Source organism: Lemur catta, chromosome 21 (genome assembly GCF_020740605.2).
Source record: "Lemur catta isolate mLemCat1 chromosome 21, mLemCat1.pri, whole genome shotgun sequence".
NCBI lineage: Eukaryota > Metazoa > Chordata > Mammalia > Primates > Lemuridae > Lemur > Lemur catta.
In genome coordinates, this window is record NC_059148.1 from 17,043,571 (window position 1) to 17,067,551 (window position 23,981).

General features: G+C 40.0%; 1 protein-coding gene across 7 annotated transcripts in view; it reads right to left on the reverse strand.

Moving 5' to 3' along the window:
- The window catches only part of PRR14L (proline rich 14 like), a 60,177-nt gene that overhangs the window by 29,581 nt on the left and 6,615 nt on the right, over positions 1-23,981 (reverse strand). For 6 of the 7 annotated variants that reach the window (XR_006730677.1, XM_045534546.1, XM_045534550.1 and 3 more), the window contains one exon: positions 9,838-9,910. The exons of the other annotated variant lie outside the window; for it this stretch is intronic. Coding sequence is in view for 5 of the 6 variants with exons in the window: in XM_045534546.1 (XP_045390502.1) it covers positions 9,838-9,910 (73 nt within the window). In the remaining variant the exon portion in view is untranslated. The remainder of the gene's footprint in view (positions 1-9,837; positions 9,911-23,981) is intronic. 7 annotated transcript variants of the gene reach the window in all.

Consider the following 23,981-nt stretch of genomic DNA (forward strand, 5'->3'; position numbering starts at 1 on the left):
AGTTTGAAAATTCCCATTATGAAACATTAAAAATCAAAAACCTTTCTAAGCAGAATATAAATACAATTCATAAAGAATTTTTCCTACAATTTCTCTGAAATGCTAGGTACAAGATGTAGTTAGCATAAAGAAATTCCCCAAACTTATCAATCTACACCCACACAGAGAAATATTTTCATCCCTCCTCCCCTTTTAGAAAACAAATCCAAAGCTATACACATGCATGTTTATATAGTGTGTATGTATGTACGTATGTAACAAGATACCTGCACTAAACAAATTAAGCAAAATGCAAATCAATTTAAATGTCCGATCTCCACTAGCATGTAAACTCCACGAGGGTAAGGATCTTGTTTGTTTTGTTCTCTTCCCTGTTGTCCAGCATAATGCCTGGTATACAACAGTACTCAATAAATACCTGTAAAACTAATGAATACGGCTAGGTCAGATCAACAAGTGCTATTAATAGTGAGTTTCTAGGGCTTCCTAATGCATTTTTCAATAGGTTCTGAGAGCAGCAATTACCAAGAGCCATGACTATGAAACCAGACCACCTTTGACTCGATCTTGGCTCTGTGATACCTACTGCTCTGAGTTTCTTTCTTTGTAAAAAGTGGGGGAAGTACACTAACCTCAGTGCTATATTGAGGACTAAATTAAATAATACATACAAAATACCACCTGGTATAGTAGTGCCTGTCATATAAAAGAAAGGTGTCTTTCCTTTGTTCTGCTTTCTTTATTTTACTGGACCTAAGAATAGTTAAAATGATTATAATTAGGCCAAGAACAGCATTTAAAAATATTTGGAGTCAGCAGATACTAGATTGATAAACGTATACTGGGTTCCACAAGTTTTCACAGATACCAATCATTGACAAAAAGCAGCCTGTAATTCCAAATTCCCCACACAATATTTATCATTGTGAAACTAAATTACTTTCCATATCATAGCAGACAGTGCTACCCTATGCATTAATTTCTAAGCACGAATACTCCAAATGGCTTTATCTTTCTACTGGATGCTAGAGCACTCATTAAACCATCTCAGTATATTCTGGGCCTTCCCTCAGTTCCAGCACCATCCTACCTGTATCCCTCATTGCACCTGCTCAGGACAGCTGTAAAACTCTTCATCCATCCCTAAACTGTGGGTTTGCTCTGTGCAAGGCACTTAAAGCAAGACTTTCCCCTCAGAGCCCCTTTGGTGCTAGAAAAATACCCATTCTCCACGTAGTCAAGAGTCTTAGGGAGGAGGCAGAGGAACAGGCACTTCCCAGGCAGTGTAGCAGAAGGCTGGGTGCAGAAGGCTTGTGTCCAGCTGGAAAGCAAAATGATACTCTGCCCATTCTTTTGACTTATTTTTAATCACATTTATTTTGAAATTTCAAAGAACTGTAAAATGAGAGTTTGAGGCAACTTTATTTTTATTAGAAAGTTTTCAAAAGGTTGTGGAATACCACTTCCATGGATGGGCCTGAATAAATAAGCAAACAAATGAAAAGGCTGTGCAACACTGGCCTGGTTCTCATCTGTAACACGGGGATAAAGATGGCACATATTGCAAAGGATTACTGTAAAAATTAGATGAGTTAATATACACAAAGCTCTTAAAAATGCCAGCAGAGAATCCAGCTTTAGTTTGTGTTAGCCACTCTTATTACGCCTTTGGGAGCCTATTGCCTTGGACAACATCTCTACCAAAATCTTTGTAATACTGTTTCTTGATTCTTTAATATATCACACCCATAAGATTTGAGCTATGTGAGGACAGAAACTGGACCTTTTTCTTTTTTTTTGAGACAGGGTCTTGCTCTGTTGCCTGGGCTTGAGTGCAGTGGTGTCATCATAGCTTGCTGCAACCACAGACTCCCGGACTCAAGCGATCATCCTGCCTCGGCCTCCTGAGAAGCTGGGACTATAGGTGTGTGCCCCCATGCCTGGCTAATTTTTCTATTTTTTGTAGAGAAGGGGTCTTGCTCTTGCTCAGGCTGGTATCAAACTCCTGGCCTCAAGGGATCCTCCTGCCTGAGTCTCCCAAAGTGCTAGGATTAGAGCCACTGCACCCAGTCTAGAAACTAGATTTTAACGATTGCTGTGGATTCAGTATTTGGCACTGGCCTTGGTACATGGTAGGTACATATGAATGTTAGCTCAGTAGGTATATGAAAAAATGTTAAACATCCTTAGTCATCAGAGAAATGCAAAAAATCAAAACTCCAATGAGATATCATTTCACCCCAGTTAAAATGGCTTTTATACAAAAGACAGGCAATAATGAATGCTGGCAGGGATGTGAAGAAAGGGGAAACCTCATACACTGTTGGTGGGAACGTGAATTAGTGCAACCACTATGGAGAATAATACTGTGTTTCCACAAAAAAACTAAAAAGAGAACTACCATATGACCCAGCAATCCCACTATTATACAGATACAAAAGAAAGGAAATCAGCATATCAAAAAGGTATCTGCACACCCATGTTTATTGCAGCACTATTCACAATTGCCAAGATTTGAAATCAACCTAAGTGTCCACCAGCAGATAAATGGATGAAGAAAATGTCGTACATATACACAATGGAATATTATTCAGCCATAAAAAGAATGAAATCCTGTCATTTGCAGCAACATGGATAGAACTGGAGACCATTATGTTTGTTAAGTGAAATAAGCCAAACACAGAAAGACAAATTTCATGTTTTCACTCATATATGGGAGCTAAAAAGTAAAACAATTGATCTCATGGAGATAGAGAATAAAATTATGGTTACCAAAGGCTGGAAAGGGTAGGGGGGAGGGCAGTGGGGATGGTTAATGGGTACAAAAATATAGGTAGGAAGAATGAACAATTTTTTTTTTTTTTTGACAAGTCAAGGTCTTGCTTTGTCACCAGGATGGTAAGATCATAGCTCACTGTAGTCTCACACTCCTAGGCTCAAGTGATCCTCCTGCCTCAGCCTCCTGAGTAGCTAGGACTACAGGTACATGCCACCACGCCCAGCTAATTACAAAAAAAATTTTTTTTTTTTTAGAGATAGGGTCTCACTATGTTGCCCAGGCTGGTCTCAAACACCTGGGCTCAGGCAATCCTTCCACCTTGGTCTCCCACAATGCTGGGATTACAGGCAGGAGCCACTGCATCCAAGAAGAATGAACAATATTTGATAGCACAACGAAGTGACTATAATCAACAACACATTATGGTAGACTTTAAAATAACTAACACAGTGGAGTCAGAATGTTCCTAACACAAAGAAAGGATAGATAGATCCTTGAGGTGATAGATACTCCAAATTACCCTGATTTGATTATTATACATTATTTGCCTGTATCAAAACCTCACGTATACGGCCGGGCACGGTGGCTCAAGCCTGTAATCCTAGCACTTGGGAGGCCGAGGCGGGCGGATTGTTTGAGCTCAGGAGTTCGAGACCAGCCTGAGCAAGAGTGAGACCCCCATCTCTACTAAAATAGAAAAAAACTATATGGACAGCTAAAAATATATATGTAGAAAAAAAAAAATTAGCCGGGCATGGTGGTGCATGCCTGCAGTCCCAGCTACTCGGGAGGCTGAGGCAGAAGGATTGCTTGAGCCCAGGAGTTTGAGGTTGCTGTGAGCTAGGCTGACGCCACGGCACTCTAGCCCAGGCAACAGAGTGAGACTCTGTCTCAAACAAACAAACAAACAAACAAAAAAAACACCTCACATATACCCCATAAATATATACAAGTATTATGTAGCCATAATAATAACAAAATTTCAAAAAAAAAAAAAAAAGAAAAGAAAAGAAAAAAAGAAAGAGGAGCCTAAGAACATTAAAAAAAAAAAATGTTAGTTGAATGAAGAATTAGAAGATTAGGGGCCAGGCACAGTGGCTCATACCTATAATCTTAGCACTTTGGAGACCAAGATAGGACGATCACTTGAGCTCAGGAGTTCAAGACCAGCCTGAGCAAGAGCAAGACCCCATCTCTACTAAACAATAAAAATTAAAAATTTAGCCAGGTATGGTGGTGCAAGCCTGTAGTCCCAGCTACCCAGGAGGCTGAGGCAGGAGGATCACTTGAGCTCAAGAGTTTGAGGTTGAAGTAGTGAGCTATGATGACGACACCGCACTTCAGCCCAGGCAACAGAGACTTTGTGTCAAAAAATAAAAATAAAAAGGAATGAAGAAGTGATATATGCTACAACGTAGATGAACCTTAAAACTTTTATGCTGGGTAACAGGGATGGGGAGGGAATAAATAAATAAAAATTAAAAAAAAAAATCCTTTATGCCGAGTGAAAGAAGTGAATCACCCAAGACCACATACTGGTAATGTCTTGTTTACAGAAAATATCCAAACTTTATAGGCAAATCTATAGAGACAAAAGTAATTAGTGGCTGTAAGAGGATGGGGAGAGGGCAGGATGGGGAATGACTCCATGGGCAGAGTTTCTTTGAGGAGTGATGAAAATTAAATTATGGTGATGGCTGTACAACTCTGTAAATATATGAAAAATCACTGAATGTGTACTTTAAATAGGTGAACTTCATAGTATATAAGTTATATCTCAAAAGGCTGTTTTTTAAAAAGTGCTTACACTCCAATTCTAATATAAGTAACATGAGAAAACTTATACTTTGTGTGTGTGTATTATCTCCATATAACCATAACTTGCGATAGACACAGTAGAGGTTGAAAAGGATTCAATAGCATTTCTGTCAAAACCTTTTCCTAGATCAAAAATTTAAGTGGCTATTGGAAACTAAATGTGACCTAAGTTTTGGTTTATCTTAAACACTCATTCTTGGAAAACGTGTAATAGTTTAGTAACATTTTAATATCTTACAAAAGGAAGTTCAATTGTGGAGGTTCAAAGAGGCTGCCTAGAGGTAGGACAGCCTCAGATAACCCTATAAGCTTTGCTCATCTCCTAAGCTTGTGCTGACCACTGAATATCTGGGTTTCCAAATTACAAATAAGTTAAAAAATAATGAAAAGTATTCAACTTCTCAACTGGAACTCTTCTCTATTGCTAGCAGGAATGCAAAATGGTGCAATCACTCTAACAAACAGTTTGGTAGTTTCTTATATTAATAAAATTAAACATATACTTTCCAAATGACACAACATGGGTATTTGCCCAGGTGAAATAACTCATGCACAAACAAAAACTCATATGCAAATGTTTTATAGCAGTTTCATTCATAATTGCCAGAGCTAAAAACAATTCAAATTTTCCTCAAATGGGAAATGGATAAACTATGGTACTAGACAAGGAGACACTCCTCAGCCATAAGAAGGAGTGCATTACTGATATATACAATAATATGGATCAATCTGAAATGCACTATGTTAAATGTAAAAAAGCTAGACTCAAAGGCTTCTCCTGCATGATTATATCATTCATATATTATTATTGATTACATTATTTATATTTATATGACATTCTAAAAAACGCAAAACCATAGGGACAGAAGAAAACAGATTAGTGGTTGCTAAAGGGTGGGGTGGCAAGAGAGACTGAATATAAAAGGAGAAAAATTGCTGAGCAAATGTTCTATATCTTGACAGTGGTGGTAGTTACACAACTGTATGTGTTTGTCAAAACTCACAGAACTGTACACACACACACACACACACACACACACACACACACACGGGTGTATTCTACTGTACGTAAATTACACCTCAATTAAAAAAAAAAAAGAAAAAATTCAGTTCCCCAAATGTCTAGACTTCATCCTTATTATCTATTAAGTGGATGTGGTACTAGCTGATTTTTCAAACTTAATCCCCCAAAATATGAACTAAAAGAGGATAATGACATAAATAAGGAGCAAAACCTCTACAAAAAAATAGGAAATATTCATTTCAAATTATATATATATTTTAAAAACTCAATAAACTGCAAGAATCTAGGAGAATATAAGGCATAAGAGCTTTATTGACAGGTCATTCCACCTCCTTATAATGATCAATGTATTCATAGAACAGAAATACAGGCTTATAAAAGATTGTTTCAACTTTATTCTAAATTATCTAGTTCTAAAAATTATGTAAAGTAGACTTTCCCTCCTTCACTACTTTCACCTTTTCCCCGACCTTCCTCCAATTCCTGGCAACCCTTCCAGATAAGACTTCACGCAAATCACTAGTGGGAATTAAGTCTCACAGTAATGAGTGGGAACTAATATTAGCATTGTCCTCGATGCCACTCCACCTTTCCTACACATAACCCTCCCAAAGAAGTCCAGTTATAGGGAACTCTCTGAAAAACAAAAGAAAACATATAAACTTGATAATATCAGTTTTATAAAATATTAAACAAAATATTATGGTGAAATGGCCACATTGAAAGTCAGAATATCTTTATTTGATGTGACTCAGAAAAAAGAAATCAATAAAAAATAAAAGTCAGAAGAGCAGAAAGGGAGAGGTACCAGTCAGAGTGCCTGACAGGAGGAGTCTCTTATGAAATGGCTCCTCAACTAAACTATTCCCATCACTGCTCCCCATACCCCCTCGCATGGGCCTGCCCTAGAGTGATCAAGAAATAAAAACTGATAGGCAAAATAGCATCTTACCAATTACTATTATTATTATTATATAATTATTATTATTTTTTTGAGACAGAGTCTTGATCTGTTGCCTGGGCTAGAGTGTGGTGGCCTCAGCGTAGCTCACAGCAACCTCAAACTCCTGGGCTCAAGTGATCCTCCTGCCTCGGCCTCCCGAGTAGCTGGGACTACAGGCACGCACCATCATACCCAGCTAATTTTTTCTATTTTTTAGTTGTCCAGCTAATTTTTCTATTTTTAGTAGAGACGGGGTCTCACTCTTGCTCAGGCTGGTCTCGAACTTCTGAGCTCAAGTGATCCTCCCACCTCAGCCTCCCAGAGTGCTAGGATTACAGGCATGAGCCACCTCGACCAGCCCATCCTACCAATTAAAGGTGCCTTCTGGTTAACACAAAAATCCTTTTAAAGTGTTCAACTTATTCTGATTTCACTTCATTTAGTAGCAGCAGAAATATGACTAATAAGAATCTCAAAACTATGGAATACCACAGTATCTTGGTAGTACTGTAAGTGGGACATTATTATATAGAGAAGGAAAAATAATGCACTGAGGGGAGCGTATAGTAGCCTAGGTTCACTTACTAAATAATTCAGTGTAAAGGATCCAAAATGATTCCTTGGTAAATTTACAAACTAGTACACTTAAGTCCTCCCACTCAGAATGACCAAAATGTAATACAAATAAAACTATGTAAAGCAATTTGTACAGTGCTCAATACAGAACTCATATGCAGGCCGGGCGTGGTGGCCCACGTCTGTAATTTTGGCACTCTGTGAGGCCGAGGCGGGTGGATGGCTCGAGGTCAGGAGTTCGAGACCAGCCTGAGCAAGAGCGAGACCCCGTCTCCACTAAAAATAGAAAGAAATGATTTGGACAGCTAAAAATATATATATAGAGAAAAAATTAGCTAGGCATGGTGGCGCATGCCTGTAGTCCCAGCTACTGGGGAGGCTGAGGCAGCAGGATCGCTTGAGCCCAGGAGTTTGAGGTTGCTGTGAGCTAGGCTGACGCCACGGCATTCACTCTAGCCCGGGCAACAGAGCAAGACTCTGTCTCAAAAAAAAAAAAAAGAACTCATGCAAAATGTTTTATAGCAGTGCAAACACTTAATAAAACAAAGGTAGCAAGGATATATTTGAGTTTCATCAGAAACTTTAAATCTGGGGCAGAGTAAAAATTTTGGCAGCTGGGGTCCCTAGGGACAGAGTACAACTAGATTTCCAAGAAGCATCATTCAGTTCTCAATTTCGTAGTAAAGATAAGACAGTAGATACTTGCCCTTGACCTTGGCAAAGCAAGCTGAAATGCTGGCTACACTACAGAAGAGCATGTGGGTCTATTTAAATCATATCCATGGTGATAGCACGTACTAATCACACTTCCAGGGCACAATGCCTTCACAGAACCTTCTTTTCTGCCTTGCCACGACTGGCTGTGACTTTGGACAGCTGAGCTTGCTTCCTCATGTGTAACACAGGAACACCTTGGAAGGTTCTTGGGGCCTGAATCTCAGGGACTAGGCCATTGCTGCTAAAAACTCTAGTAGAGCTGCTCTTTCAAGCTCCCCCATACTAAACTGAGAACCTTACACATGGCCTTGGGGGGGAAAATCAAATAATTTATTTTACCAATTTAAGTTATGAAATAAGAATGATGTTCAAACAGGAAGGAAAGCATCACAGAGTAGTTATGTGAGAACACTCTTCAGAGGGGCTCATCTCATCTACGTCCAATGTGTGTCAGCTTTTTAGGAGGAGAGCAGGCCAGGTAAGTTTGAAAAGGCAGACTTTCAAGCAGAAAAGAACTCTCGTTCTCCCGTTTAAAGGCCAGTTCAGTGGTTTAATCAAAGTGTAGTTCTACATATAGACAGTACATTTTGCAGTAAGACTGTGGGTGAAAATATACCATAGATTGGATATAGCAATATTATAGCCCCCCGAAAAGATCTTGAGGGTGGGGTGCACTAACTGCATCCTGAGTAAGTCCCTACGAACAAGGTGAGACTTATGTGCAAAACAACATTTCTCGTCTTCACAGCAATGTCCTTGAATCTATACTGGACAGTCTAGTCTTTGAGCCACAGCGAAAATCTGCAGCAGCAGGAAGCAGAGTGATATACTGGGACAAATGTCCTTTTTCGTAAGAATGATTTGTGCTTCCTTTTCTGTCCAGGCTGCCAAGAAGCTGAGAGTCAAATCTGATGTTATACCACAGTAACAAAATGCTCATATAATTTATTTACTTTATCTTCCCTTTTTTAGGTTCTGATTATTCTACATTATTAACTTTATACTATGTGCTTTATAATATAAGCACATAGTCCTCCACTCAAGATTATTTTTAGTCTGGGGATGGGGGGAGGAGGAGAATCATAGCTCTGCTACTCTCTTTTGAGCCTCAGTTTCCTCCTCAATCAAACTAAAAGTAATATTGCAGATGCCTATACCCAACCATTGTGTTGAGGAGCAAAATGAGATAATGGAAATGAAACTGCCTTGAAAACTCTCAAGGTGACCTGGAGTAAAACATTTTCTCTCATACCTGACCCCAGGGAAAAAGAACAGGATGCGCTCCCATGTGCTGAACTACACCAGGTGAATTCCTCCCGTCCCATTAAGCCTTCCAAACAGGCATATATATTTGATGATATAAAATCAAACACAAGATTTTACATCAGCAATAAAGGTTCAACACACTGTTGATGGAGGGAGGATTCACTATGGAACAAGTAAGTGGGAAGCAAACTACTGTCAAAAACAAGGCACTGCTTGATAATACTAGGTGTGTTCAAGTACATCATGGGCAGTATCAAGAAATTTCTACAGTTAAGTCCATCTTACAAGGCAGGGACCTCTAACGCTTATATTCTCAATGCAAAACGTAAACTGGAAACTGTGTTTTGGTTTTTTTTTTTTTTAACAGACAGGATCTCGCTCTGTTGCCTAGGCTGGAGTGCAGTGGTGGGATCACAGCTCACTTGTAGCCTTGAACTCCTGGACTCAAGCGACCCTCCTTGCCTCAGCCTCCCAAGTAGCTGGGATTACAGGCGCGTGCCACCACACTTAGCTAATTCTTTTTATTTTTTGTAGACACGGGGTTTCACTCTGTTGCCCCGGCTGGTCTTGAACTGGCCTCAAGCAATCCACCTGCTCTGGCCTCCCAAAATGCTGGGATTACAGGCATGAGCCACCACACCTGGCCCAAAACTGGGAACTAAAACAGTGTGTGTAGTAAGTAGAAAAAGGAAAAGACTTGAGAGAAATAAATACCTTTGCTCCTTAGAAAATCTTCAGGGAGGTCCGCACACAAAAGTTCTTTGCTGGACTGCATCAGGAGATCCTCCTGCAGTAAGAAAATCCAGCGGTCAGGGAGGATTCAGAGATACCTGAGCTTGTGAATATTAGTTACCCTTTGAGAGACTTCTTTAAGACTCCAGGAAATTTGCTAGCAGTCACAAGGATTGGGAACTGAAGGAAACCTCAAATTTAAGTAAGTATAATCAACAAAAAGTTCTACTTCTCTATAATTTGAGCTTGAAAAGCCAAGATTTTCAAGGTTGGACAATAATAGGGGTTTAAAATGCCAACCTGCAGATCCAAACAAACCCTATAAATGCCTTCTGAATCAAGAAATAAATTGCTGCAATGCAATTTTAATTTCATCTGAAAGAAAAGTATCAAGAAATCAGATTTTTCCTAGTCCCTAATCATTCTAGATATCATAATTCACTTCATAATAGACTTCTTAGAAGGTTTTTTTCATCCTCCTTCATCAGAGAAGGGGAGAAGAGGAGAAGGGGAGAAGAGAAAAAGGGAGACCATCAGTGACAATCAGTTTCCTCCTACAGAAGAAATTCAGAAGAACAGGAAGGGGCAGCCAGTGGTAGAAAGTGCACCTTGTGGCAACTGCCCTGGGGCCCCAGGAGGTAAGCCTTCTATCAGACTTACTAGCTCGGAGACTCTGACCAACCACAGATGGCTGCTTACCCTAAACTCTCCTTCTGGGTCACCTATTTTCCTCTGTCCTAAGGGCCCCCCTCCTAGTTTTTTTCTCGCTGATTTGATTAAGTAAAAGATTCTGACACTGTACTCATCTGAAGCTGCAGATCAGTGAAATCACTGCTACAACCTCATATAATTTTTTTCTTAATTCTTATAAGCACTGAAAAAAAAAAAAAAAGCAAAAGCCATGTGGGCTCTAAACAAAGTTCTACTGGTAGAAACAGAACCCAGGAGGGGGAAGGAAGATGTATGCAATGGCAAATGCAGATTGACATGGACAGAAATAAAACATCATCATTGGACTTGAGAGATGACAACCAGAATGGACTGTTCTACATGAATATATGAAGCAGGATTATTCTTTCACTTTGTATTGAAACTTTAGTATGGAATACTTTTACAGAGCATGAACTTGAAAACACGTATCTCCCAGATAACTTATGTGTAACACACCATATTTGGCAAAAAAACAAAAAAAAAAAAACAAAAAAAAAAGTCCAAATTCTAGCATGATGGCAGGTTGAAATTATTTGTCAATGAGAGAAGAAAAAGCTCTTACCACAGAAGGAATGATGGAATTAGAAAATACCATTTGAGAACCATCACAGTAATAATTATCTCAAACAAGAATCATCAATTGACATTAAAACTCAGGGCTATTGGCAAGGAACATCCAGGAGAAAAACACACAAACAAACAAAAAACCAAACAAAACTCAGGGCTAAACCTTTGAATGAGAAAAAGAAATATTTACATAGTCTCAAAATATCTCCCCAGAAGATACTAATTAATCACAAAGGGGAAAATAGTAACTTTACAGTGGAGGAACCTGACAGACCCCACCCAAACCAAGGGATCACAGTTCTCCTCCCCAGGAATGAGGCATCCCCAGTACCAGCAGCCTCCTGATAGGACACACTGGGAAGAGCCAACATCACTTCGGTGGTATTCCTGCCCCAAAATGCATAACCAGAATCTAATCCCGAGGAAACATCAGATAAACCCAAATTGAAGGAAATTCTACAAAATAAATAGCCTGTATTCTTCAAAAGTATCAAGGTCATGGGCTGAGGAACTGTTCCAGACTAAAGGACACTAAAGAGACATGACAAATGAATGCCACAAGCGGTCCTACATTTATCCTGGACCAGAAAAATAAAATACGTTTTTCTTTTCCTTTGCTACAAAGTCAGCAGTGGGACAACTAGCCAAATTTGAATATAGTCTGCAGATTAAAGTACTTGGATCAGTGTTAGTTTCCTGATACTGATTAATATACTACGGTCATGTAACAGAATGTTCTTGTTTGCTAGGAAATACACATTGAAGTATTTAGGTATGATGTCTATGACTGTACTCTTAAATTATTGAGGAAAAAATGCAAATATGGTAAAATGTTAATAATGCAAATATGGTAAAATGTTAATAATGCAAATATGGTAAAATGTTAATAATGCAAATATGGTAAAATGTTAATATGGGAGGAATCTGCACGAGGGGTTTATGAGACTTCTTTGTATTAATTTTGCAACTTTTCTGTAAGTCTCAAATTATTTCAAAATAAAAGTCGAGAAAACAGCCGGGCACAGTGGCATGAGCCTGCAGTTCAACTACTCAGAAGGCTGAGGCAGGAGGATCACTGGAGTCCGGGAGTTCGAGGCCAGCCTGGGCAACACAGTGAAACCCCATCTCTAAAAAAAAAAATAAAAGGTTAAGAAACATTTCTTTGTCGTTACATTTAATCCTTTCTCCAACATGATACTACTCTCTGCTTTTCCAGTGCCCGGGTTGTATGTTTAAGGTGTGAGGATACTACTTAAAATATTCTTTCAGGTTAATATTTTATGGAAAAGGCAGAGTGCTGGAGTAAAAGATTACAGGATGAGCAGTCAGAGCTCTATTCTAACCCTAGGAGTCACACCTACTAACTATATAGAGCTGAGAGTAACCTTACAGGTGGTTGTAAGAATAAATGGAAATCACATAAAACACCTAGCAAGATACCCTGACAGGATAGGGTACTCTGTGAACAGAAGCTTCCATCCTTCACGAGACTATAGACACCTGTTATTCCTTTCCGTGAGAAAAGCAAATAGAGCTGTCACCAAGATTCCAGTATGTCATCTGGAATGACTACCATAAGCTATTCTGGGGCTACAAGAGCCTCTGTAAAGTGACTGTGGAGCTCAAGTTAGCAACATACAGGTTCCTTCAGATCCCAGAGGGCTTTGGTGAGCTTGTGCAATTAACCCTTACTGGCCTCGCCCTACCAGTGGTTGCCGAAATTTTAGTTCTGCCCCACCTGTCGCTCTAAGGAGGTGTCCCTAGCTGGAGGCCCCAAAATACCCGGTGGAGTGCCAAGCCCAATGCTTCAGCCATGTCCCCTTCTCTTTGGTTAGTGACGATTCCTAACAGGGCGGGGGAGAAAAAGCAGCAAGGAGTGAGTCATCCCACTCTCTCCCTGCCTTGTTGACTCTTCTTTAAAGGTTCTGAGTTAAGGAAAATTCCAGCATCACAGGAAGGCTGGAAACTCTGAAAGGTTTGAGGTCTCAGATATAATCACACATAATATTGGATTGATAAGGAAAGAGTACGAGGTTGAGAACCTTCCACCCCTACCATGGTGGTGGGCAACCTCCAGATCAGGTGGGAGCTCTGCAAGTCTGGGTCCCTAACTGCAGATGAGGGAACAGAACAACTCACTTGCATGCAATGGACACGTCCTCACAACAATCCTTTGTAAACCCATCCCCCACTTCAAGTCAGCCAATCATATAATGAACACTTGCAGATGTTTATCAGACACAATTTCCTTTTCCTACAATATTTATACTATTAATATATAACACAAGAAATTCCACATAATAGTGCAATTTGTTTTTCAAATTGACAACAAACCCATTCTCTGCCTCATGGACTCAACATGTCGCCCACTTGCCCACTGTTTTGGAATCAAAATCAATTCATGATACTCCTCCAAAGTTTCGGCAGATTTTAGGAGAGTCCTGAAAACCACTATTACTATTCATCTGTGGTCTTAGTTCCCATTAAAAGTTGGACCCTGGCCAGGCACGGTGGCTCATGCCTGTACTCCCAGTACTCTGGGAGGCCAAGGCAGGAGGATCACTTGAGCTCAGGAGTTCAAGACCAGCCTGAGCAAGAGTGAGACCCTGTCTCTACTAAAAATAGAAAAAATTAGCCAGGCGTGATGGTGTGTGCCTGTACTCCCAGCTATTCAGGAGGCTGAGGCAGGAGGATTGCTTGAGCCCAGGAGTTTGAGGTTGCAGTGAGCTATGATTGACACCACTGCACTCAAGCTCTGGCAACAGAGTGAGACCATGTCTCAGAAAAAAAAAAAAAGTTGACTGTATGTCCCAGAAAGGATGCAATTCTCTGACTCATTCCCATGAGACTAGTTTAGAGCAGAAAAAAAAAATACCTGGAGGGAAATGAATATACATCCAGCTCTTCAGTTGTTATAAGCAGGTGGTTGTAAGCTCCTCAGGGCCTGATGTATTTCTGAGCCTTTAGCTCTGCTTATAACCAAACATCTCTGAGCTCATCCAAACCTAAGCTTCCCAAGCTGGAGGCAGACGGAGATCTGCAAGGGAAGGGCAGCCATAGCCCCATCTACAGATAGGACTGCACACTGAATTACGCAATCACAGGGCCAAAATGTGATACTTCCTACTTCCTGACATTTGAGGAAATACCCATGATTACTCTCATAGCTAAGAATACTCAGAAAATGAAAGAAACTTTTATATCTCAGATAGATCTTTCAGTTTCCTAGCCTTGCATATCTATTATAAAAAGGAACAACTATAAAACAGTAACTTTTAAGTTACCTTTGCACAGTTTAAAAAAGAATTTTCCTCCACATATCTCAATTCAGAGAAGCAACTAGTGACTTTAAATAAGGTAATGATCATATAGCCAGGTAAGGTATATAATATCCCTTCACAATGAATTTTCTAAGGGAACTGCTGAAATAATTAAGAGGAAGTTCCATCTTAAGTCTCAGCAATGTGCTTTGGGTACTTCTCTGTCACACACTGTTCAAAACATAAGATGACAACCATGGGCAAACCATTACAGGGACACTGGTGCCCTGGCAGACCCAGAGAACAGCTTATGGCCACCAATTTTACTACTTAGAGCATGAAGCCCAGGGTTTTCATCTTTAAATCACTGAAAATTGAATTCTTTCCAACAAGACTTCCTTTTAAGCAAACAGCAAGCTCCTTCGTAGTATTGCAAACTTCCCTTAGGATCAAAGACTCTCAGGGTTAGAAGTAGTAAGCTTCATGGACATTTAATGCAACCACCTTTCATTTAAGTAAATACATACACATGGCACGAGACTGGGTCTCTTACGAACACACCATTACAAACAAGATTCCCCAGCAGCGTAACATGCTTCAAGGGCTCAACAGTCACTTTGCTTCCTTACTTCATATTCGCTCTCCATATATCTGTCAAAAAATGCATACTGGGCCATCATATGTTACAGCTAAAAGACAATTCCGAACTTTTTCTGTGTCTGTGTTGAACACAACTAAATTACGGTATCCTACAGCCAAAGCTTTTACAACCCAAGCAGATCTACCATTGTTGGGGGGCGAGGAAAGCAAAATCTATAAAAAGTTTTAACATTCTATAGCTTATAACTAAGCACCAAAAAAGAAACAAACAATAAAAACCAAGCATGGTATAAAGAGTTTTCAATGCTAAGTCATACTCGAGGGATGCCACATACCCATCTCTTTAAATTTTTGGTGCAAAGTTCTTAAATAAGACCAATCTTTTCCACATCCTGGCTAGCAACTTTTGCAAGCGAGATAGTTTTCGCCCTTTCTCCTACAAGAGGGGAGTTCAGAACTGAATGAGTCCTTTCACAATTCAGCCTGGCTCCTGCAGCTGTCCTTTCCTCTATGCCTGTTTTCAGACACTTTTCTCTCCTTTTTTGCCTTTCTTCTCCCTCCCCAATAACAGGGTGATCCTGATTAAAGCACAAAATTAATTACAAATTTTTATAACTTTCTGACACAATCCTAAGACAGGAAAGAATTATTTTTTGCTGGCTTATCATCTTTTCATAATGCAAATATTTAACTTACAATTGGAATATTTATTTCAACTTTTTATGTGGATCTTTAAAAAATGTTAAGACCAATTACAAAAAAGCAAATACTGTATGATTCCACTTACATGAGGTCCCTACAGTAGTCAAATTCACAGAAACAGAAAAGTAGAATGGTGGTTGCCAGAGATGGGGAGTTACTGTTTAGTGAGTACAGAGTTTCAGTTTGGGATGATGAAAAGAAAGTCTGGAGATAAATGATGGTGGTTACACAATATGAATGTACTTAATGCCACTGAACTGTATATGTAAAAATGGTTAAAATGTGCTGGGCATGGTGGCTCCTCCCTGTAATCCCAGAACTTTGGGAGGCCAAGGCGGGAGGATTGCTTTAGGCCAGGAGTTTCAGACCAATCCATGCCCCTGAGACCCTGTCTCTACAAAAAATTAAAAACAAAAATTAGCCAGGTGTGTTGGCACATGCCTATAATCCCGGCTACTCAAGAGGCTGAGGTGGGAGGAACACTTGAGTCTAGGCGTTCCAGATTGCAGTGAGCTACAACCGTGCCACTGCACTGCTGCTTGGGTGACAGAGCAAGACCCTGTCTCTTAAAAAAAAAAAAGAAAGTTAAAATGGGGTAGAGAGGAGGGTGAGGAATAAAAACATTCCTAGCAGGCACACTAAAAGCCCTGACTTTAGCATTATTCAATTTATCCGTGTAACAAAAACACTTACCCCCTTCATATTTTGAAATACATAAATAAATAAAAACAGTAAGGCTAAAAAAATGGTTAAAATGGTAAATTTTATGTTATGTGCATTTTACCACAATAAAACAAGCAAAAAACATTTAAGACCATTTAAAAGTTGCTTCAAAAAAATCATGTAGTTTGTTTTCTTTTAATAACAACAAAACCCACAATGACTTTGAGACACTAAATGAGTGAATAAATGTATATTAAACAAAATGAGTTCGGTTTCACCAGAGCCCAAGGTAAGCAGAAGTGCAAACTTCTACCTCTAAATACTGGCGCAGCACTACTGGGAAATCCACCAACCAGACCTGACTTTGTTAAATTCGTTCGACTCATGCAATAGATAACTTGAAAGCCGAGGTGGCTATTTTTCATAATCAGAGTAAGTTCTTATTATTGAAGCCAAGCTCCCTTGAAGTTGCTACCTTTTCTGCCTTGACTGATTTTAAGTCTAGAGAGGAAGAGGGCAGCATAGGTAGTAATCTTTGAGTACTCTTCCCCAAAACTGAGCCAGTACTGATGGTGGGCCTTCTGCCTACAAAACAAACACCTGAAGGAAAAGAACTTTGTGCAATGTTGCTAAAGACAGATCAAAGACTAATAGATCACAGAATCTCTAGACAGAAAAGAATACATATGAAGTTGCTTGTCCAAACTAGAACCCCCTTTGCTGTATCCCTGAAATACAGTCACTCTGCCTCCCCATAAACACGACTTCCCAGACAACCTAAGCCATTGCTAGACTAGCTTAGCTGTTAAAATGTTCCTCTTATATTGAGTTACGTTCTGTCTCCCTCTAGCAAGTACAGCTTTTACTATTAGTATATTTTTTTAATTTTAGTTTTTAAACATTTAGAAATAATTTCTTCCAAACATTTTGCAAATACTGTTCAAAAAATTCCCTGCCGAGTCTTCACCTGCCTAATGTCAACATCTTATAAAACCATAGTATAATTATCAGTACCTGTAGATTAATACTAATGTATTATCAACTAATCTATTCAAATTACTCAAATCTTGTCATAATGTCCATTTCCTCAAACAGGATCCAATCCAGGCTCCCACAGTACGTTTAGTCATCATGTCTCTTTTTTTGAGAGACAGGGTCTCGCCCTGTCACCCAGGCTGCTGGCATTCAATGGTGCATTCATAGCTCACTATAAGCTAGAACTCTTGGGCTCAAGTGATTTTCCTGCCTCAGCCTTCAAGTAGCTGGGACTACAGGTGTGAGCCATCACATCTGGATGATTTTTTAAATTTTCTGTATACATAGGGCCTTGCTATGTTTCCCAGGCTGGTCTCAAACTTCTGGCCTCAAGGGAACCTCCCTCCTGCCTCAGCCTCCCAAAGTGTTGGGATTATAGGCATGAGCTGCCGTGCCTGGCCTTTAGTCTCCTTTAAACTAGGATAGTTCCTTAGGTATTCATTCTTCATGATCTTGACATTTTTAAAAAGAATGTCCCTCAGTTTGGGTTTGTCTGATGTTTTCTCGTGATCAGATTCTAGAGATGCACTTTGGGAGCAGGAAGACCACAAAAGTGATGTTGGCTCTTCTCAGTGTGTCCTATCAGGAGGCACTGTCCTACAGCATCACGGTGGGGAGTGCCTCATTCCTGGGGAGGCAAACTGCACTCATTTGGTTCAGGTGGGGCCTGCCAGGCTTCCCAACTGTGAAGTTACTATTTCTTGCTTTGTAATTATTAAAAAATAAATATCTTGTGGAGAAATACTTTGAGACCATGTAAATATTTCTCATTCAAACTTTTAGCCACTAGCTTTAACATCCATTGATGACTCTTGCTTGAGATAATTATTATGGTGATGGTTGCCAAATGGTGATTTTCTATTTCCATCCATCTTTCTTTTTTCCTTTCTTTCATTCCTTCCTTCCTTTCATTCATTCATTCAGGTGAGGGTCTTGCTCTGTTGCCCAGGCTGGAGTCCAGTGGTGTAATCATAGCTCACTGTAACCTTGCACTCCTGGGCTCAAGGGATCCTCCTTCCTCAGCCTCCTGAGTAGCTAGGACTACAGGCATGTGCCACCACCTGGCTAATCCTTCTATATTAATTGGAATTCTTTAAGACCTTTTTCTCAATTTATTTATTTATTCAGTTGTTTTATATCAACATGGACTAATAGGTATTTGTTTTATTCTATGGGTATAATCATCACTATCATTTAAATTCAAATCATTCCAGACTTGGCCATTGGGAGCCCCTTCAAGCTGGCTCCTGTGTCCTTTTGATATGTCCTCATAGTTTTCTGAGTATTTCACCACTAACTGTTCCAGGAACAATTCTCCTGCTCTGGAACAGCCATTTCTCCAAAGAGCCTTGGCTCCTTTTATTAGAAGAGATGATATTTAGAAACCAAGACCTGGGCAATAGGTATGCTCATTGCTGTGACATGTCTGTCAATGTTTCTAGGCCCTATCTCACACACCTACACATATATTTCTATATCTATCTGTGTATCTTAATAACACTAGGTTATACCAATAACTCCAATTCTTTTTTTTTTTTTTTGAGACAGAGTCTCACTTTGTTGCCCGGGCTAGAGTGAGTGCCGTGGCATCAGCCTAGCTCACAGCAACCTCAGACTCCTGGGCTTAAGCGATCCTACTGCCTCAGCCTCCCGAGTAGCTGGGACTACAGGCATGAGCCACCATGCCCAGCTAATTTTTTTGTATATATATTTTTAGTTGGCCAGATAATTTCTTTCTATTTTTGGTAGAGACGGGGTCTCACTCTTGCTCAGGCTGGTCTCGAACTCCTGACCTCGAGCGATCCACCCGCCTCGGCCTCCCAGAGCTAGGATTACAGGCATGAGCCACCGCGCCCGGCCAATAACTCCAATTCTAATTCAACACCACATGGTTCACTTTAGCCTCCCTCTTTCCTCTTTGTGATTTCTTTCTCTGAGAGTGAGAAAGCTGGCTCTCATTATCCACAGTATATTTACTTATTTGCTCAATCCTAGAATACATTAACTACTTTGTTTAGGAATGGCTAAGTCCTACCCCTAAACATTACTAAAATGTTTTGTTCTCTTTTTGGCTTTAGTCTTAAGAGAACATAGTCAAAACACTGTTTCCCAAAGTAATTTGGGCTCCCCACCCTGTGTTGTTTTGTTATTTATTTATAATATTCATTTTTCACTTGTATTCAATTTTGGGCTCCCAATCCCACATGCTAGTCATCTAGTTAGTTATTTTTCAAGCATGTAGTTAGTACTACACCAAAAGGTATACTTATAGAAGCATCACTTCCTCCCATCCCTTTTATTCCATTCCCACTTCCCCATTCTGTCCACCTGCTCCCACTCACTTGGTATAGGTAATCAAACTCATCAGGTTCTGCTTTATCCTTCTCATGTATACATGTGTGTAGGGTTTTTTTGTTTTTTAATGAATGAGCAGATACTGTATATGTGCTTATTTCCCCTTCTTTCTTGTATGAAAGGGAGGATACTATAAATATTCATTTGCATCTTTCATTATATCCTGGTTTTCAGAAAAGAGTCAACATATCGGGCCTGACTGCTATCCTTAGAAAGGTCTACTTGCAAAGTTGGCCTTTGCTAGCATCTATGAACTGGATTTGGGGAGATCCACCATTTCCTAAATGATAAGAGTGGCTCACTGCAGCTACACAATAATATGGTTTGTGCTAAACGCCTTCCTTCCTTCTGGGAACCTGGCATTTTGGTATGTGCTAGGCAGAGATGCCCACGTGAACAGCCCCCAGTAAAACTCTGGGTACCAAGTCCCTAACAAGCTTCCATGGCGGACAAAATTTATATGTGTTGTCACAATTTGTTCTTGGATGAGGTTAAAATGTGACTTCACTAAGAAAGGACTCTTGGAAGCTTGTACCCGATTTCCATTGGACTTTGTTCTATGCCCCCTTTCCCTTTGCTGATTTTCTTTGTATCCTTTCACTGTCAAAAATTTAGCTGTGAGAACAACTAAATGCTGAGTCCTATGAGTTCTAGTGAATCACAAAACCTAGAGGTGGTCTTGGGGACGAAGATCCTCCTCATTCCTTATTATAGCTGCACAGAACTTCATGTATGATATGCCTTATACCATAGTTCAGTCAACTTCACTCCTATATATGGACATGTAGTGTATTTCTAATATTTTGCAATTTTAAACTGCTACAAAGAACAACCTTGTCTTAGTCCACTTAGTGTTGCTATAAACAAACACCTGAGGCTGGGTAATTTATAAAGAAAAGAGGTTTATTTGGCTCACAGTTCCGCAGGTTGTACAAGAAGCATGGCGCTGGGATCTGGTTGGCTTCTGGTGAGGGTCTCAGGCTGCTTCCACTCGTGGTGGAAGGTGAAAGGGAGCCCGCTGTGCAGAAATCACATGGTATGAGAGGAAGCAAGAGAAAGGGAAGCGGTGCCAGGCTCTTTTTAACAACCAGCTCTTGCGGGAACTAAGAGTGAGAACCCACTCATTACTGTGAGGATGGCACTAAGCCATTCATGAGGGATCTGCCCCCATGACCAAAACATCTCCCATTAGGCCCCACCTGTAACATGGAGGATCAAATTTCAACATGAGGTTTGGGGGACAAACTATAGCAAACCTTGTGTACAAATATTTTCATGCTATTGGAAGTCTATTTTCAGGGTAGATCCCTAGAAATGAGAGTGCTGGATCAACAGGTCAGAGTGTCTGTGTTATAGTTTTGTTAAATGTTGCCAAATTCCTCTTCAGAAAGGCTGTATCAGTTTGCGTTCCCACCAGCCATGTATAAGAATGTTTCCTCACAGCCTTGCTAATAAGATGTGTTGTCATACTTTTCGCTTTCACCAATCTGACAGGTAAAAAGTGGTATCTCAGGTTGTTTAAACTTTGCATTTCTCTAATTATGAGTGAGGCTGGCCACCTCTTCATATGTTTAAGTACCACATACACACAGGGAATATCAAGTCTTTTGCCATTTTTCTATTGGGTTTTGGTTCTTCATTCCCCAATTCAAGAGTTCTTTATGTATCAGTGATATAAGATCTGTGATATATGTTGCAAATATGTTCTCTCAATTTGTCAGTTGTCTTTTGACTGGGTTACATTTTGTCAATCTATCAAGAGTTCTTATCTTGAGACCCGAGTGCGTCTGGGTTTGCAAACCCTCTAAAATGGCATGCAAATGGTATATCTACTTTTCTGAGAGGTCTGCAGTGTTCAGATTTCCATACGGGTCCTGTGACCTGAGAGTGATTAGGAGCTACTACTGCTCTGTATCTTCTACTGACCCTAACTGTGCCTTACAGGACCACTTCTGCTGGAAAGCCCTCCAAATTCTTGAAGGCTTCTCTTACTTCTCTTCACTGTTCTTTTTCAAAAGTCAGACACCCAGAGGCCCAGCCTTCAATTGCGCGTGGTTTTCAAGTTGTGTCATTAGTGTGAATTCTTATCCATAAATGCATTCCTGGCTTTCTACACATCTCTTACATATGCGACCAAAAAGACAGTACAATACTCTAGCTGTAGCCTAACCAGCACAAAACAGAGCATAACCACCACCTCCCAGTCCAGATAACACATTTCTGTTAATGATGTTAAGAGTAAATTGGCTGTTCTTTGCAGCCATACCACAAAGTAGATTCTAATTGGCCTGCTAAAACCTGTAGGTCTCCTGTTTCCCCATTAAATACTTGTGCTTTTTTTTACTTGTGGGGTTCACTTTTTGGAACCAAGTACAAAATGTTACATTTGTATCTATCAAATTTAATTCTGCTTTACAAAATTAAAAATAGGATTTATTTCTGGTGGTGTTGGGTGGGAAAAAGGGGATGACTTAAAAAAAGAACAGGGAGATTGTAATCTATTAATAGTTTTTAGGTTAGGTAGTACATATATATGCATTGTATGTTGTGTTACTATACTTCATAATTTTTGTATATTACACATGCTTTTATCAAATTGTACATGAAGAAACTTTTCTTGTTCGACTGAGTCCCTCATATCAAGAAGTAACATATAAGAAATTTTTGGATCCTGAATCTTTTACCTCACTTACTTAACTACATTTTTTAAAGGTAGGGCATCACAGCATGAACTGTAATGTCAAGTTCAACTGCTTCATTCATTCCTAATTATAGTCAATATATGAAGCTTACTAACAATTAGCTGCCCTTTAGTCTGTGTAAAGAAATCATGTATTTCTCAGGAGGGGAATGGACCCTCGCACAGGAAGTCCAGAGAACATAAATTTATTAATGGCTCTAGAGAAGGGGCTGCTAAACTATAGCCCTCAGGCCACCAGCTGGTGCTCCCCCCACCCCCTCCTGGAGATGGGGTCTATGTCACCGAGGCTGAAGTGCAGTGGCCATTCACAGCAGTAATCATAGATCACCATGGGCTGGAGCAATTCTCCCCCACTTCAGTCTCCTGAGTAGCCAGAACCAGCGCAACTGGCTAATTGTTTTTTGTTTTTTTTTTTTTAATTTTTAAAAACTTACTTTATTTTTTTTAGAGACAGGGTCTCGCTCTGTTTCTATCACCCAGCTGGAGTGCAGTGGCATGATCACAGCTCACTACAGCCTCAAACTCCCGGGCTCAAGCCATCCTCTTGCTTCAGCCTCCCAAGTAGCTGAGACGACAGGTGTGTGCTACCACATCTGGCTAATTTTTTAAAAGCTTTTTTGTAAAGACAGGGTCTCACTATGTTGATCAGGCTGGTCTTGAACTCCTGGCCTCAAGCAATCCTCCTGCCTTGGCCTCCCAAAGTGCTGGGATTACAGGTGTGAGCCACTGTGCCTGGCCCTTTTTAAAAATTTTTTTTAGATATGGGATCTCACTATATTGCCCAGGCTAGCCTGTGCTTATAAAGTGTTACTAGAATACATCTACATTCATTCATTTATATATTGTCTCTGCCTACTTTTATGCTACAACAGCAGAGTTGAGTAGTTCCAACAGAGACCATATGGCCTGCAAAGTCCAAATTATTTACTATATGGCCCTTTACAGAAAAAGTTTGCTGACCTCTGGTCTAGGACACTATCCATGAGAGAATAAGTTTTTTAGTCTACTTAGCAGGTATATTCCTTTATCACAGCTCACTACCCACTAGTCTCCCCTAACTAACCCTCTTACTCTAATTTCAACATCATAGAAGAAATTTGACTTCCCATGTAGGCTTGCCTACAAGGAGAAGACATACTGACCAGCCAATGGGACCATTCCTACCGAGTGATAATTCCACTTTTCACTGTGTGTTAATTAAAGAACTGGCTTTCTGATTCATACTTCAGTCTCTCATGAAGTGGGTTAGCAGGGGATAGTCCTTTGGAGACCATCACCTCTGATACTAAAAAATAAAAGTCAACTTTCTGTTCCTGCAAAGTTAAGGACCAGCTCCTGAAACATGGAGATCCCTCTAAGGTAGCCACCCAGGGGAGCCCCACTTGGGTCAAAAGCCTCCCTTCAGAGATTTCTGTGATACCTCACTTTACCCTACCCAAACTGAAGGAGTAGACATCATTTCTTAACATCAGATGTAGACACACGATTTTCACACAGAGACTCAACATTCCGTATACAGCAGCTGCTTCGGT